Source organism: Sminthopsis crassicaudata, chromosome 1, assembly GCF_048593235.1.
Source record: "Sminthopsis crassicaudata isolate SCR6 chromosome 1, ASM4859323v1, whole genome shotgun sequence".
NCBI lineage: Eukaryota > Metazoa > Chordata > Mammalia > Dasyuromorphia > Dasyuridae > Sminthopsis > Sminthopsis crassicaudata.
The window spans coordinates 436,367,535-436,384,298 of NC_133617.1; the positions used below are offsets into that span (position 1 = coordinate 436,367,535).

At 36.2% G+C, this 16,764-nt stretch overlaps 1 protein-coding gene across 6 annotated transcripts in view; it reads left to right on the plus strand.

Annotated features, from left to right (window-relative positions):
• The first annotated feature begins 520 nt into the window (after positions 1-520).
• Positions 521-16,764, plus strand: part of GSPT1 (G1 to S phase transition 1) — a 42,170-nt gene continuing 25,926 nt past the window's right edge. Inside the window, exons 1-2 of one of the 6 annotated variants that reach the window (XM_074280591.1) lie at positions 613-714; positions 820-1,257. In XM_074280591.1, coding sequence (XP_074136692.1) covers positions 915-1,257 — 343 coding nt within the window. In that variant the 5' untranslated portion in view covers positions 613-714; positions 820-914. Of the gene's footprint in view, positions 552-612; positions 1,258-1,657; positions 1,773-16,764 lie in introns of those variants that run through there. The other 5 variants (XM_074280593.1, XM_074280592.1, XM_074280595.1 and 2 more) reach the window with 5 other exon arrangements.

Below are 16,764 nucleotides of genomic sequence, written 5' to 3' on the forward strand. Positions count from 1 at the left end.
CTTTTCATAAGGATTCTGTAAAGAGGAAGAGAAAAATGGCATAAAAGTTGATTAAAAGAGTGAGATATAAAGCATCCTATGCGACAAATAATATTTTTTTTAAAAGATGGAACTAAGTTTTCAAGTTATTGCTAGGGACAATTTCTATGGTCCCCACTGATGAGCAAAAAGTATCCTCTCATTCCAAATGGAAAACTCCAGCAGGAGTGAGTCGCCATCCCCAGAAATCCTAGATCTTGTCCGCCCAGAAACAGACCGCCTACTCCTCTTCCTGCCCCTTCCGTTCCCCTTCCCCCTCTTCTGCTAACAGGTGGGACCAGCCGACTAGCTAACAGCAGTCCACCTCCTCCCGATGAATGCTGGGAGGCAGAGTCCTTTCCGGTTGCCCTCGGGCTTAGGCCACCGCCTCCCGCGAACTTCAACTCCCGTCAAACCCCGGGAAAACCGCATCAGGGTCGCGCGGTATCCGCCGGGATTCGTAGTCCTTCGACTTCCTGGTTCCCATAGACTAGAACAGATAAGGAAATCGTCTGCGAACTACCAGGGCGAAGGTACGGGTGGCAGCGAGGGGTCAATCCGTACCGGGCGTGGGGTTGGTGGCGAGGGAGTCGGAGGTGGTTGGGGTTGGGGTGGGGGGGGAGGGAGGGAGGAGATCTGCTCACACTCGCACACACGAGGAGTGGGGGGGGGGTTTGAGCCGCCGCCGCCGCCTTTGCCGCCGCCAGGGTAGAGTCGGGTCCGAGGCTGTAGCGGCGCCGCCGGGGTTTGTGTCTCTCTTCCCCTTTTCCCTCTTCCCTCGTCCCCCTTTCCCCAAGTCAGCGCGTCCCGCTCGCCCCCCATCCCTACCCACCTCCCCCATTTCCCGCCCTCTCCTTTCCACACACACGGCCCCCCTCCACCCCACCCCCCCGACCATGGATCCGGGCAGCGGCGGCGGCGGGAGCAGCAGCGGCAGCAGCAGCAGCGACTCGGCGCCCGACTGCTGGGACCAGGCGGACATGGAAGCCCCAGGCCCCGGCGGCGCCCCTCCGGCCGCCACGGCCGGCGCGGCCGAGGCCCAGAACCTCAGCGCGGCCTTCAGCCGGCAGCTCAACGTCAACGCCAAGCCCTTCGTGCCCAACGTCCACGCCGCTGAGTTCGTGCCGTCCTTCTTGCGGGGCCCGGTCCAGCAGCCGCCGCCACCGCCGCCGCCCCCAGCCGGCGCCACTGCCGCCCAGGGAGACGGCACCGGAGCAGGAGGCCCCGCCGGCCCCAAGGGTAAAAGGCCCGGGACTGGGGCGCAGGGCGGGGCAGCCCCCAAAGTGGGAAAGGGAGAGGGGAGCCTAGGCCCCACGGAGGCCACCGAGGTGGGGAAAAAAGGAGACCTGGAGCTGGGGAACCAGTGGGGAAAGGGGGCAGGCAGGAACGTAGGCCACGGGGAGAGAGGAGGAGAGAGAAGAGCTCGCAGGGGAGAGAGTCGGGGTTGGGAAAAGAGCATGGCCCACTCCGGGGGGAGCCCACATGAAGTGGGGGTGGGGCAAGCCCGCCTCCTCGAGGACCGGCTGTGTGGGGGGGAATAGGGTCTATGTGGCGTGGGGGCAACGAGATGGGCTCTGGACCTTCCCCCCACGTGGGGTGGTGACAGCAGGCACATGGGGCCCGACTGGGGCTGCCAGGGTGGGGCAGTAGCAAGCATGGGGACAGCAAAGATGGCTAAGAAGGCCGTGCTTGGGATTGTGCGGTGTGGCTGAAAGAGCCTAGGAAGGAGGCTGGACTAGAGAGGAGCGGGCTGGGTAGGTAGACTTCAGCTAGGTGCAGCAACGTCTGCCATCTATGCGATATCGCGGATAAGGAGAAAGCAAAATTTAGGAAATACAATGTTTGTGCGTGTGTTAAGAGAGACCCAGGGAGTTGCAGGAGGAAAAAAAAAAAAAAACCCTTTACTTTCCCCTTATGTTAAGTAAGGCCTAGCAAAGAGCGTTCTTTGTCGTGACTTTATAACTAAAACTATTATTAAAACTGTAACCATGTACCATATGCCCCTGAAGAACCCAAAGTGCATTGCAGCCTTCTGATAGCTTAGCAATTTTAATACTTTAGTATACAAACTTTTTCTTTAACCATTTTATTATTTTATAAGGTGTCAAAATAACTTAGGGTAGGGGACCTTTGTATTAATATTTTTAATTATACTTAATTGGTTGTGTGTTCCTTCTAAGCTGTAGGTCTTACATTTAGGTAAATCTCTAATTCTCTGGCATCAGAAATAATAAAAGTTTTCATTCATTGTTTTAAAACAACTTTATGTTGCTAAGGGATATCTGATGTTTGTTTTTTTACACATTAGAATTTCATTTTACACATTAGCAATTTGCTCTATTTTTTTCTCCCTTTTCAAACACTTGGATTTTTGTTGCAACTTAATAACTAGACTTTTTGTTGTTGCTTTTCATAGTTTATTAACAGGTTCTTATAATTTAATATAAAATGAAGATTGGACCCTCTTAAATATTCCAATACTTAAGAACTTCTTAAATGGTAGTACAATATATTTTCTAGGTTTGGGTTCTGAAGAAATGTCAATTGAGTCAACATGAAGTACTCTGACCATTTAATGGTGATTTTGAAAACTGTCAATATTGCAAATGACTGAATGCTCCTGAATTTTATTGAATTTTCAATATTCATTGAATATTGAATGAGCTAGATCCTAGACTTTATATAAACTATGGACAAACTTGGATTTCTTTTAAAAGAAATTGTGTTGTATTTCACAGGTAAGTATAAATTGTAAAGAAGCTATCGGAGTTGTTTGGATTGTGTTGCTTTGTAAATTATGTCAAAAGTTTTCTTAAAGTTGGGGCAAAATATGGAGTTTTCAAAAATTAATTTGTAGGGCTTTAAGTACCCATTCATTTAAATGAGCTTTACAGAGTCATTCTATAGTTTAGAGTTGTCTTTAAAAAACTCACCTGGTATTTAGGTCCTTCCTCCTTTCCTTCCTCCATTCCTTCGTCCTTCCGTCCTTCTCTTCCTTCCCCTGCCCCTTCAAGTTTGTATGCTCTTTTGAAGTAGGACATTTTGGAATTCATTTAGCACCTTTGAATAGTACTACTGCTGCTTGTGTAATGCTTTTGGAATTGATGCTTGTGTTTTTTTTTGTTTTTGTTTTTGTTTTTGTTTTCTTCCCCTTTCCAAAGTTTGCAAAGTGCTTTACCTATGATATAATACCAATCTTGAAGTATTTACTGCTGGTATTATTCCCTTTTTATAAATGGAAAAAACTGGGGTTTGAGAAAAGTTGTTTCTTTCTCATGGTCTAGTAAGTTTTGTAATCAGGATTGGAACTTAGTTCAATTTAGACTCCAAGTTCAGCACTCTTCTGTCAAGATTAAAAATGACTATTACCCATCTCAGTTTATATGAACTTAATGTGTTCCTTCTGCCAACCCATTTACTTTATTAGTCTATCCTACCCTCAAGCATCATTTCCAAAACTCAGGCCCAATTTGATAGTTAAAAAGAGCTGGTACAAAAGTAGTTGTCAAGAAGAATGATCATTTTGTGGATATATTTCCTTCTGAGCAAATGAGAAGTCTTTCTTCTTGTCTCTCTTTTTCCTTCCCTCTCCCTGCAATTTAAATTTTAATACTTTTTTTATTTTAGTAGAGATTAGGAATTTTGAAATATAGGGATTTTTTCCCACTTGATTAAGATCCTGAGTCCAGGAGATACTGCTTAAAACAAAAAAGAAACTATATTTTCTACCAGAAGCCTATTTGGTGCCCTAGACCTACCCAGTTTTATCTATGAAATGTGTGTAATTATATTTTAATGTCATAATTAATGCTATCATGAGAGTCTAGAAGAGGGAGTAGAGGGAGGGAGGGGAAATTTTGGAAAAATGAATACAAGGGATAATGTAAAAAAAAATTACTCATGCATATGTACTGTCAAAAATTTATAATTATAAAATTTTAAAAAATGAGAATATTTCTTTTAGAAAAAGATTAGGTGCTTGTGGATTAGTGTTTCCCAAACTGAGTTCCAGTTCTATCTACTTTGTGATAAAATTGTTTTCTACTGTTCAAGGCCAGAAAAATCACATCATCATGGAATGACCAAGTAGTAGAGTCAAGTAATTTTGGGTACAACCTAGAGTGAATCTTTTAAGGGGAAAATCTCTGTAATGTATTGTAGTTCTTGCAGTGAGAAAAGAATACAGGAGCACTCTTTATATTTTTTGTGTTTTAAAAAGCAATGAAATTGAGACTAAGGGTGAAATTTAAGTATATGTTGTCTACACTGCTTAGATGCCAGAAAAACTTATCAGAAACATTTGCAAGTTGGCGCCTTAGCTGACCTCTTTAAAAGGTCCTTGGCCTTGTCTTGGATGAATAGCTGTGATTTTTCTCTATAACCAGTATAGCTAGTTTGACCTCTCCCCCAACCCCCTTTCAGGAATACCTTCAGTATTACCCCTCAATAACCAGTAGAGGGGGTTTCTTTTGAGCACCTTCATAGGAAATTTAACTCCACTTTATTGCCAGCATTGTTTCATCAGAAATTGAATTTAGGATTCAGACTTGACACATGGTAATTATATGAAACCTCATAAAATTTGTAAATATATGATTCAAGGGAAGTGGTTGAGTAATGCTAATTTAAATGTAGGTATAATCCTTCAAGTACCTAAGCAAATTGATCTCTATATAAAGTCTTAGAATCAGAATATAAAAGGGAGCCCAAAGATCAGGGTTTATTGTGCATTAGGTCTGGAAATTTTGTGTGATAGTTAAGCAGCCTATCTTTTATAATTTTGGATAGCTCTAATTTTTAAAAAATTCTGTCATTTTCCCTTCCTATATTTTCCTTTTTTACTTTTAACTCCTCTCAATATCCCTATGTGCGCTGCCTGATCCTTAGAAATTTGGGGTCTAATCTCTTGAGTTTTTTTAGTGTCATATTCTTACTACTGGCATTAATCTCTCTAGGTATTAATTTAATTTTTTTCCATATGTGAATTGAGGGGTTGTACTCAATGTCCTATAAATATCTACCCAGTCTATGGTTTTCTAAAGTCTAGTTGCTTCTATACATTGGGCTAGACTACTCTGACATAACTTTATACTAGTTGATAATTTTCTTGGTCTTTGTTTTATTTTTTTTTTAACATAATCACAAAAGAACCCTAATCCCAAATATCCAGAATTTCATTAAGTTAATAATATTAATTTTCCTAGTCTCCTTTTTTAAACTCTTAAAACAGTTTTCTCAAGAAAATCAGCTTGATATTTTGTAGGTTTAAAGGGTTTAGTTCTTGGTACTTGTTGGTGGAGTTTCAGGTTTTATAGATATGCTATACAACTCTGAGTCAAAAGTCCTGAATTTAAGACCCCTGATAATTTTCTAGTCAATCTCTTTTCATAACTAAATCTCAGCATATCAAACTAAATTACTATCTCTAGAATTTTAGAATTATAGATCCTTCTATAACTTCACTTTTCAGACAGGAAATTAAGGCTCAAATTGATGTAACTAGAAGCTAGTGTTTTTTTCCTTTATGCTGTTGCTTTTGAATTCTTTTGTAAAATCTTATTTTATATAGCAATTGTGAATATGAATAGATTGTCCTTATAAAGAACAATTTTTTAAGATGCTTTACTTCATACTTAAAAGTTATATACAGGAAACATAGAATATAAAATTCTAGAGCTAGAAAGCCCCTGAGAAAATTCAGCCTGGATACCAAGACCCAGAGGGTAGAAATGACTTGTCCAAATCACACAGCTGGTTAGTGAAAGCAGGACTAGGTCATACACAGTATTTCTCCATCCTGATCATCCTTTCCTAGACACAGTTCAGTTAGCATAAGCTAACTTCTTAAATGGACTTTTTAAAATAAAAAGCTCAAAGTGATGCTGGGGCCTCTTCTACTGTGTGGGATGCTGCTAATATTTAAAAAAAAAAAAAGTCATTACTGAAAATTACCTTCTGCCCTCTCCCCATGTATATGTAGTTCTTAGTGGTATTTTACTTTTATTGAGTGCCACAGTACTCAATTAGAATGCATATGTTCTGGGTTCAAGTTTAAAATCATTATACTGGTTATACACTGTAGACAAGTAATTCTTGTTTAAATTGCTGAATAGTTGCAAAACTGCATTGATGGCTAGAGTTTCCTTATTAAGATTTTTCTGTGGGGGAGACACATTTTATTAAACACTATATAAGTAAAAGCATCAATACTGTGTCAGCAAGCATTTATTTACTATGTGTTGGTATTACACTATGTACTATGTGCTGAGGAAAGACTGATTTTAGTATTTTAAAAGATATTTTGTTGGTTTCAATTATTTGTGGAATGCTTTACAGATACTATGTATTCAATAATGGGGAGCTTCCTAGGTGCCTCTATTGAGACTTTCCAAAGCTCTAAGCAGCTTGTAGGTCTTAGGCTCTTGTAATTTAAAGATAGATATCTGTTGAAGTAGACCTGCATATGGTTCCTGATTGAGTTTTAGTTTTTATTTGTTTGGTAATCTAAAATGTTTGGTTACTGAAGTAGATAGGGAATTTTTCTTTCTTTCTTTCTTTCTTTCTTTTTTTTTTTCTTTAATTTTAAACATAAAGCACTAAAAAAAAAGAAAAGGCAGGAAAATTTTCTTTTGGTTGTCGATAGGCAGATAAATTGCAAGAGAGGAGAGATCAAGTGATCTTTGCTAGTACTTTTGCTAGTACTCTTAGGAATTCATCTAACTGTTTATAATGGGTTTTTTGGTCCTTTTTTTTTTTTTTTTTTTTTTTTTTAAGCTTACTATATCAACTCAAGTGTCAAGAACAACTGATTTTTGTTTCACAGTTTTCAGTTTACCCATCAGAGCTGAGGACATGAGTTCCTACCCAGCCTCTGACATACTGACTTTGGTGACCCAGGGAAAGTCAACCTCTCAGGATTCTTATTCTTCAAGCATAGGTTCAGATCTGCATTGGTGGAGAAACCTTTCAGAACCAATGAAATCACAGGTCTCAAGTTCCCTGTCCTTCATTACCTCCTCCCACCCTAAGATTTGTGATTGAGAGACTCCGCATTGAGAACTAATAGAATAAATGAAACTACTCACTAATGCTGGCAACTACTTAAAAGTACTAGCAGGTAAGGTTTGGAGAAAGTTCTCCAGAGGATGCTTTATTTTACTCTCCCAAAGACAAGTAGCTTTATTACAGGGTATACTTTGTTCTGTCTGGTTAGAAAAGAGAGGGATTGTACCAGCACATAAAGTTAAAATTTGGTTTGAGAAATTAGAAAAATACTGTGAAGGAACAATTATACCTTTGAGGTTTATTTGTAAATATGAAATGTCTTCATACATGACAATAGTATTTCTGCTTTACATACATACACAAACACAGCTAACAGTTTCTTAGCTCTACAAAGATTAGATTATAAAGGTGAACTACTTCCTGAAGCACATTGGGAAGTATAGAGTCTCAAACTAGGGATTAGTGAATTAGAGATACATGAAAATGGTGATCTTGTTATTTAAACATAAAAATACGATCATGACAGAACAGTGCTATAATCATTAGTTTGTAAACATACATCTTTGTATCCCTGGCACTTAGCAGAGTTTTGTACATATAAGCACTTACAAAGTGATGAATTTATTGAATGATTTAGAAGTACTATTGTTAGATGATAAGGAATACCAAAAAGGTGCCTTAAATACATATATGCATCTGCTCTGGGTAAACTCAAATTAGAATAAAAACCATGAACACAGTACTAAGTACACTGTAGATACACATATATCTAACAAATCTATCCCTAAATTCTCCTACAAAAAGAAGTAGGCATGGGTTTTGGTTATTTTTCCTTAAATTTTATGATTTAGATTGAAAAAGATCTAATGATTTCTAAAGCAGAAATACTATTGTCATATATGAAGATAATCAAGATAAGTTTGAAGGGGATTCATCACCAGCACATGAACAATCTAGTGATAAATATTTTCAACCATGGAAACTCATGAATACTTTACACCAAACTTTGAAGAGTTGCAAACAAGATGGGCATGTAACCTTAATACTTGAAATAAGTTTGTTGGTATGGTGAAAATGCAATATCCTACTATGGAAAATATGCTGAGTTAGAAATCTTAAGGATTCTGGTTTCATCAGTCCTGCCACTTTACTCCTTATATGACCTTATTAAGTCATTTAATCTCTGTGACTCAAATGAGAGGGTTAGACCAGATATGACAAATTGATAGTTCGAGTTACTTTAAGGAAGGAGTTTGGAGTATAGGGTTGGTTGCCCACTGTGAGCACCGTACTGAAAGCCTTGGAGGGTAGAAAGAATATATCCTTTTTCTTAAGAAGTTTATAATGTACATGCCAGCTCAAAATGGAAAGAGGCCTATGTATAGTCAAAAAATAGGATTTAGTTTTTTATCTGTTTTCATAGAAGGCTGCCTGGTAGAGGCAGCAATTAAGTTGAGCTTCAAAGGATATATAAGTTTAATAGTAAAGAGGAACTTGTAGGCACTGAATCAAAAAGATAGGTTATTTTTTAATACAAGTTCAGTTGGCTAGAATATGTAGATAGGAAGTGGTGTAGGATAAGGGTGTGGTGCTTCAGATTATTGGTAAATTTAAATTCTAGACCAAGGAATTTGATTTAGTAGGGAGTCACTGAAAAGTTTTGAGCTGAAGTTAGGTCATCAGCTCAAGGAAGATAAATTGGTAGCTTTATAAAGGACAAGCAAAGAAAGGATTTGCTGTGTATAGTGGTAAAAACCCTGGAATTGAAATCATGGGACTTAGATTCAGATCCTACCTTTATTACCATCAGTATTACTTGGCCTCTCTGTGCCTTGGTTTCCTATATTGTAAAATAAAGGGATTGTACTAAATGGCCTCATAAGATAGTCCTTCCAGCTATGCTGCCAGAAGAGTTCAAACATAAAGGACTAATGGTGCCACTAACAGAGATGATGGAAGAGGAGGAGTAGGTTTATGAGAAAGAATATATGTATAGTTTGGGATTTTTTTTATTTTTTAAAAGATATTTATAGATGGGAAAATAGGCCCAGAGATCTTTGATTGACAGGGTCTCCAGATTCGTTGGTCTAAGTAAGTGTCTTAAATGAATCTTTGCCATAATTTTTGTAAAGAATTTATTAGAATTTTATTTTAATCCAACAAATACTTAAGCAGCCGTAAATGAGGCATATTTCCCCAAAATGCTTAATTTAAGCAAGACTGCCTAATATGTGCCATAGCAATTGATTATCCAATAATAATAATAATAAGTTATTAAAAGAAGGGGAGGCTATATACTTTAAACATTAAGTGTTTTTGACACACATTTTATTGTTTTGGTGTAGGACACCTTTAAGGAGCCAGGATTGGTTCAGATTTCATGACCAGTGGTATCTGAAGAAGGCCAAAGAACATATAGAATGTGAGATTATACCTGTTTTCTTAGATAGATTTTTTTTTTTTTTTTTTTTTTTTTTTGGTCAGTATCATTCATCTCACTTGAAGCAAATTTTCAAATTTCTTTTTTTCCTTTCATCTATGAAAATGTGTATGCTTATTTGTATTCTTTTTTTTTTTCCTTGCTGAGGCAATTGGGGTTAAGTGACTTGCCCAGGGTCACACAGCTAGGAAGTGTTACGTATCTGAGGTCAGGTTTGAACTCAGGTCCTCCTGACTTCAGGGCTGGTGCTCCACTGAGCCACCTAGCTGCCCTAAGCAATTTTAGGCTATTATAATCTAGATTTTTTATAATTGCTCAAGTTTTATAAAATAGCTAGCAATAGCCCACAATAGCATAAGATAGTTTGTCAGATTTTTTTAAAATCACAATAGCACTTTGAAGTATTGATAATATAAGAATTAGTTTCATTTTACATTTGATAAAACTGAGGCTCAGAATAATAAGTAAAATGACTTGTCTATGGTCTCATGCCTAGTAAGTGTCAAAATGGAAGTTTTCTTCTTTGGGGAGGTCTTTTCCAAATTTTTTTTTTTTTTTATTGTTTAATAGATTTTTATTCAATTACGTGCAAAGATAGTTTTCAGCATTCACCTTTGCAAAACCTTGTGCTTCAAATTTTTCTTCCTCCTGCTCCTGCCTCCCCCTAGATAATAAGCAATCCAATATAGGTTAAGCATATGCAATTCTTTTAAACATATTTTTCTATTCTTCATGCTATGCAAGAAAAATCAGATCAAAAGGAAAAGAAAAAAAATAAGAAAAACAAGCAACAACCAACAACAAAGGGGGAAAATACAATGCTTTGATCCATATTCAATCCCCATAGTTCTCTTTCTGGATGCAAATGATGCTTTCCATCATAAATTGCCTTGAATCATTTCTTTGTTGAAAAGAGCCAAGTCTAATTATATTTGATCATCACATAATCTTGTTATTGCTGTATATAATTTTTTTTGTTTTATTCACTTTACTTAGCATCAATTCATGTAAATTTCTAGATTATTCTGAACAAGTTTTTGTTGATTTGACAATAAATACTACCCAAGCCTCAGACTAAAATTTGTTAGCAAAATTACATAAGAGAGTGATTGCTTGTCTCTTTCTACTTTTGTAGTTGACTGATTGGTTAGGATATATCAAAACTTTGATTTTGATTTAGGTCGTTTTGCCCCATAACATTATGTTCTCCCTAATTCCATGAGAGGTGATAGTTCAATGACACCTTTCTTGTAAATATTTTTGGCAGATTTAAATTCATATTTTTAGTAAGCATTATGCTATTCAGTTCTAACAAATGAGAATGAGTTTGGGAGCTAGATATACAGTGGATATTAAATACTACTTTAAAGATTAAATAAAAATTAATAACCCATAAATAAAGGAAGAGATAAATAAAAAGGTACCCAAAAAGCTCTTTATAAGAGTATGCCTAGAATTTGGGAGTCAAGCGGTAGTCTTGTCAGTAGGTTCTGAAATAGCTGAATTTGAACTTTAACAAGAAAGTGAGACAAAATGTACTTTTTTCCAAAAAGGTTTTTTTGTGTTTTGCTTTGTTTTTTCCTGAGGCAACTGGGGTCAAGTGATTTGCCCAGGGTCACACAGCTAGGAAGTGTTAATTGTCTGAGGTCATATTTGAATTCAGGTCCTTCTGACTTTTCAGGGCTGTTCCTCTATCCTCTGTATCACCTAGCTGCCCCCCAAAATAAGTTTCTAAGCTTTATCTTTTTTCACACCTTAGAATTTAACTGGCTGTTTCATTTCCCAAACTAATTTGGTCTTGGAAACCTGGGCATTATACATATTGTTAGGAAACAAGCTGATCCTGTAGAATTTTTTCTTACCTCTATCCCTTCCTCCTCAGTTCCTTTTCTCCCCTTATCCCCAATACTCTAGGACATTGCTTTGTATGTAGTTGGCACTTTGTAGCAAATGCTTGTTTAAATTGAATTGAATATCAGATTAAGATAGTAATAATTATATGATTATATTCCCTTTCTAACTTTGAATATGATAAATATGAACTAGTGGTGCACATTCTAGGAGTTTAGTTTTTGTTTTTTTGAAAACTTGAAAAGTTTATTGTTTCCATATTATTCTTACTGCCAGTTTTGAATTGAAAATTGGATTTTTCTGTGAATTTCAAAGTTCTTATTCTAGTAAAATGATTTGAGTTATTAAGAATTCTTGGTGTTTACTTCTATCAGACAATCCAGTTAAAATCCTTCCTGACTGCTAAGATATTCTAAAACCACATGAATGTTATGAGTAAAGCTAAGTTAGATTGAAGACATAAAAAGATGGCTTACAGTTAGTGGGCAAGTTGGTCATTTTGTTAACACTGTGTTTCGATGCTTTGACTTAATGGCATTACAAAAATATTAGTAATAATAGAAAGGGCCCTGGAATTGAAGACAGAAAATTTAGTCTCAAGATATAGTTAAACAGCTGATTAATCTCTGAACTTCATGTTTCCTCATCTGTAAAATGGAGCTATTATATATACTTTATTGTATACAAGATTATTGTGAGGATTAAATGAAGTAATATATATGAAAATGCTTGGTAAATTGTAAAATATGTGAATGCCTACAGTTAATAGAGGAATATTTCTCTAGCATGCTTTTTAGGTGTTAAGATGTTTTAAAAGTTCTTCATATAAGGAGATTTATGCTTTAACACCTAAATTAAACAATATAGATGGGGAAAAGCTTAGCTCCTCTGGAAATATCATTCTTACAATTTAACCGCATATTCTATATAGTAACTGACACTGATTTGCCTTCAAAGCTTAGTTCTGTTACTAAAGAGATAAAAATGATGCAGATTAGTACAGGATATGTAGAGAATTATGAACAAGAAAGCATTTGTATCAAGTTATTATTATAGAAATTATTTCATTCTCTAAAAAAGAAACTTGTAACTCACAGTAGCCTTGGGGATGGTTATAAAGTAGATAAAACATTGACTTTATGCAGAAGCATAGCTATAGGACCTTTTTTGATTGTTACATGATTCTGAGACCAAGAAAGAAAACTTATCAAAGTATTTTCTGAATAGTTTATTTGGTAGATATTCTCAAGGTCCCCTGGATATTTTGCCTCATGGTTTTAATAAATATTTGTATGACTTAGATGCCAGCACTATAATGCACCATTTCTGGGTTTCATGAACTAAAGGATATACTTTACTGGAAAAATCATTGAGCTAAGAGAGATAACAAAGTTATTTAACTTCTACCAAAGTCTCAAATTTTTTGTTTTTAAAGATTAGGTACTGATCTAATTTAGTCTGATGTTGGCACTTAGAATATATCACACTAATGTTATATAAATATAAATCTCAGGATTTAGAGTACAGAAAGGGACTTCAAAGTTCAAAGCAGGGGATTTGAACTCAGATTTTTTGAGTCACAAGAGTGATGTAGAAAGTATGTATTGAGTACTTATTGTATAGAATTAGGCTAGGTCCTGAGGAGGAACAGAGTTTAAGAAATTTTAAACAAAGTAAGTCTGCATGTTTTCAGGTGTTTTTTTCCCTAGTATACTTTGTTGGAAAGGAAGTATTCTGTTAATTTTTTTGTACTTTTTAAGTTTCTTGGGTTCACTTGTGAGATAAATTCAAAATTTTAGGAATTTGCAGTCAAAAAGTTTCAGAGAATCTCAAGCAAGAAGGAATCTACCTCATAGGCCTATGTTTTCTTTCCCCCCCTTAAAATATCAGAAAGTAAATATTTCAAAACCTTTGCTAAAGGGCTGTTCTGCAGAGCAAATATAGTTCTTTTATTTATTGTGACTATTTTTAAAGACTATACTCTTGATGAATTGACTTAACAAGTTTTCTACATTGCTCTTTCGTCCTGTTAATAATAGAATATTGAGGATATGTGTGGGGAGAGGAGAGGAAATACCATAACATTTTTTATTCTTTAAATGGTTACAATACTAGAATCTTAACAGATTTTAACATAGTAGAGATTGTGGACAAAGTGTTCTAATAGTGTAGGGTGCGTTGCCTATGTTGTAGGAAGTAGAGTTCCTTGGTATAAATTCTGCAGTATAATCATTTAAATGTTATTGAAAACTAGGCTTTTTAAATTCTTTTATCACTTAGGCCATTGGCCTATCATAATAGTGTTGAAATAGGCTTAATAGTGTTTTAGTCCACTAAGAGTAGATAATGATTCAGACCTAAATCTTCAGTCATTTAACATGATTACTTTGTAACATAATCTGAATATTGGTTTTAATATCAATATCCAGATATGGCTAAATCCTGAGACATGTCAGCATTCCAGGGATTTGAAATTCTACCCAACTTTCTATTGCTATTTCTGCAACACATATTTTCTTTGACCCAGATAAAGAACTTTTAGATAAAAAAAGCAGTGACAAACTCTGTGTGTATGCATATATGCATTTGCAAAATTAAATAGAAATCAGGAAGTTGATTTTTTTCCTTTGCATTTGGTTTGAAGTACTTAATCCCATGTACTCCAGTAACATTGGCTTCCTATTCCAAGGGCTCATTATCTGTAGGATTGTAATGCCAGAAAAACTGAGGCAAGACAGAGATTGGTTTTTAATCATTTTAATTGTGGAGAGTTTTAGATTAACGGAGGCTACTCGGCTGTATGGGACTTTTGTCAAAGCATTTAGCAGTGAGCAACTAAAGCAGGGAACTTATATAGTTACAATCTTATAAGGGAAACAAAGGCAGATAAAAGGGGGGGGGTGAGGATACTGGGTGAGCGGACAAGCCATAATTCCAGGAAAAAATCATAACAGTCCTCACCCAATAAGGGTCAAGATAAGAAGGTTGAGGGCCGGAGACAGCAAGGCAAGGGCAATACTCAAAAAGAGGAGGAATTATCCCAGCAAGGATTTAGAGAAGGCACCTGGAGTTTTATGATTCAATGGTATTTCCAGGCTTCTTTTCTAACTCAATTCCCTTAGTCCTAATTGGCAAGGAAAGGGGAGTTTGGCCATAATAATTTTATTCAGGGCATAGCATGATAATTTTAATAAATCAGAGCATAACAGGATGAAATATGTAATTCTATATTCTATGATCTGGCTCCTGCTTTTATAATCTTACAATTTGTACCCATCCATGTACTCCATGGATAGAAGACCAGGTCTGCATGAGGAAGATTAATCTTTCTGAGTTCAGATTTGGCCACAAGTACTTAATAGCTATGTAATCCTGTTTGCCCCAATTTTCTCATCTGTAAAATAAGTAGGAGATGTCAAACCACTTCAGTATCTTTTCAGAGAACCCCAAATGAGGTCCATCAGAGTCAGATACAGTTGAAAAATGACTGAAGTACTCTGCCCTCCAGTGATGCTGCAGTCTTCCCATGTAACACTGCAGCTCCTAATCCTGTTTTTTTTTCCCCAATTATCTCCACCTATTTCCTTCCTTCCTCTCTAATCCCTTAGTTTCAATAACTTTCAGATTCCAGCTAAAATGCTACCTTTTCTACAAGAAGACTTTCATTATGTCTTTTAATGTTAGTGCTTTTCCTTTAAGATTATCTCTATCTCTTATGTCTTATTTGTACATAATTGTTTGCCCTGTGAATTGTGTGCTCCTTTTTTAAAGCAGGAGCTATCTTGTCCCTTTTTTAAAAATCACTTACTCTTAGAACTGTTCCTAGCCTACAAAATGGGCACTTAAATGGCTTGTTGACTGTTTTTTTGAAGTTTAGGTTGAATTGGCATGTCCAAACTAAAATCCTCCCCAAGCATTCTTCATGGAAAGCATGAATTCAGAGGTAGAAATATTTTAAAGAGTTTTGAGTCTTTAAAATAATTTCTGCCTCTGAATTCATGCTTTCCACTTAATTTTAATTTAAAAAAAATTATTGCAAATAACATTGCAATATGAAACATCTTTGTAATAAAAATATTTACCAGCTAGTGGCTCATTTAAAATACATTTGACTCCTCTGTTACCCATTTGGGATTTTCTTGCCAATACCTTTTTTTGGATAATATCGTTTAACTTGTATTGGACTTGCATATTTATTTCTTAAAAGATTTTAGAATTCTACTGTATATTTGTTTCAGTAGTGGACAGAGAAGATAGTAATTAGTATATTAGCAATTTAACATTAAGCTTCATCTTTTGTTTCCATTGTTTAGTTGGATTTTATGCTTTTTTATTGTAGATTCCATTATTAGATAATTGGTATGGTGGATAGAGTGCTGGACTTGGAGTCAGGAAAACCTGGGTTCAAATGCTTCTGAGCTTCAATTTCCTTATCTGGTAAAAATATGGCTAATACTTGGGAGTGCCTAATTCATAGATTTTTGTGAGGGTCAAATGTGAAAATTGTTTTTGCAAACATGTTTATTTCAGTTCCCTCTCCTTTATTGTGTGGGGGGGTGTAGGGAGGGGGGCAGGGGGGGAAGGAGAGTGGTGGTAGTGGTGGTTTCTTTTTGCTTCAGAAAAAGAAACAAGAAGATACGTATTCAAACCTCCACTATCTATTTGCTCCTGTGATCCCGAGCAAATTCTTTAATTTCTCAGTGCCCCAGAAAAATTCTCTAAATTGTTTTTATCTATTTAGATATTTCTATCTATTGTATAATCTATTTATTTATATTTATTCTGCCCTATATTGTTTTTACTTCCTTTGAAGCAAAGAATATTCCATTTAGTTTTTTTTTTTTTTTTTTTGGCTGAGGCAATTGGGATTGACTTGCCCAGGGTCACAAAGCTAGGAAATGTTAAGTGTCTGAGATCACATTTGAATTTAGGTCCTCCTGACTTCAGGACTGGTGCTCTATCCACTGCACCACCTAGTTGCCCCTTCCATTTAGTTCTTAATCCTTATTTCATTGGAAGAAACTCATTGCATTGAATTGTGATTTACTTCCAGGAGGGGATTAATAGAGAATACATTAGTGCCAAAATTAGCAGTCAGATTTATTTCATCTTGTTATTTAGTATTATGGCATTATTTGTCCATTGGTTTTTGTTTTGTTTTTTCTTTTAAAAACTTGTCTAGTAGAATTAAAGAAACATGCTTATTTAGTCCTTAAGTTTATAAGGGGAAACAATGGTTACTTTTGCTTTTTAGTCACATAGAAAAAGTAGTTTCCTGCTTCTACCTCAATCCAGGATCCTTACTCACAATATAAATAAAACATTTAGGTGGCATACATGTTGATTGTCAAAAGACTGAATCATGTGTTTTTATCATCATTTATCTTTTTCTCCCCCCCTCCTTTTACTCTTTTGAATACTCAGAGCAGTTTTGTATTTAATTCTAATAT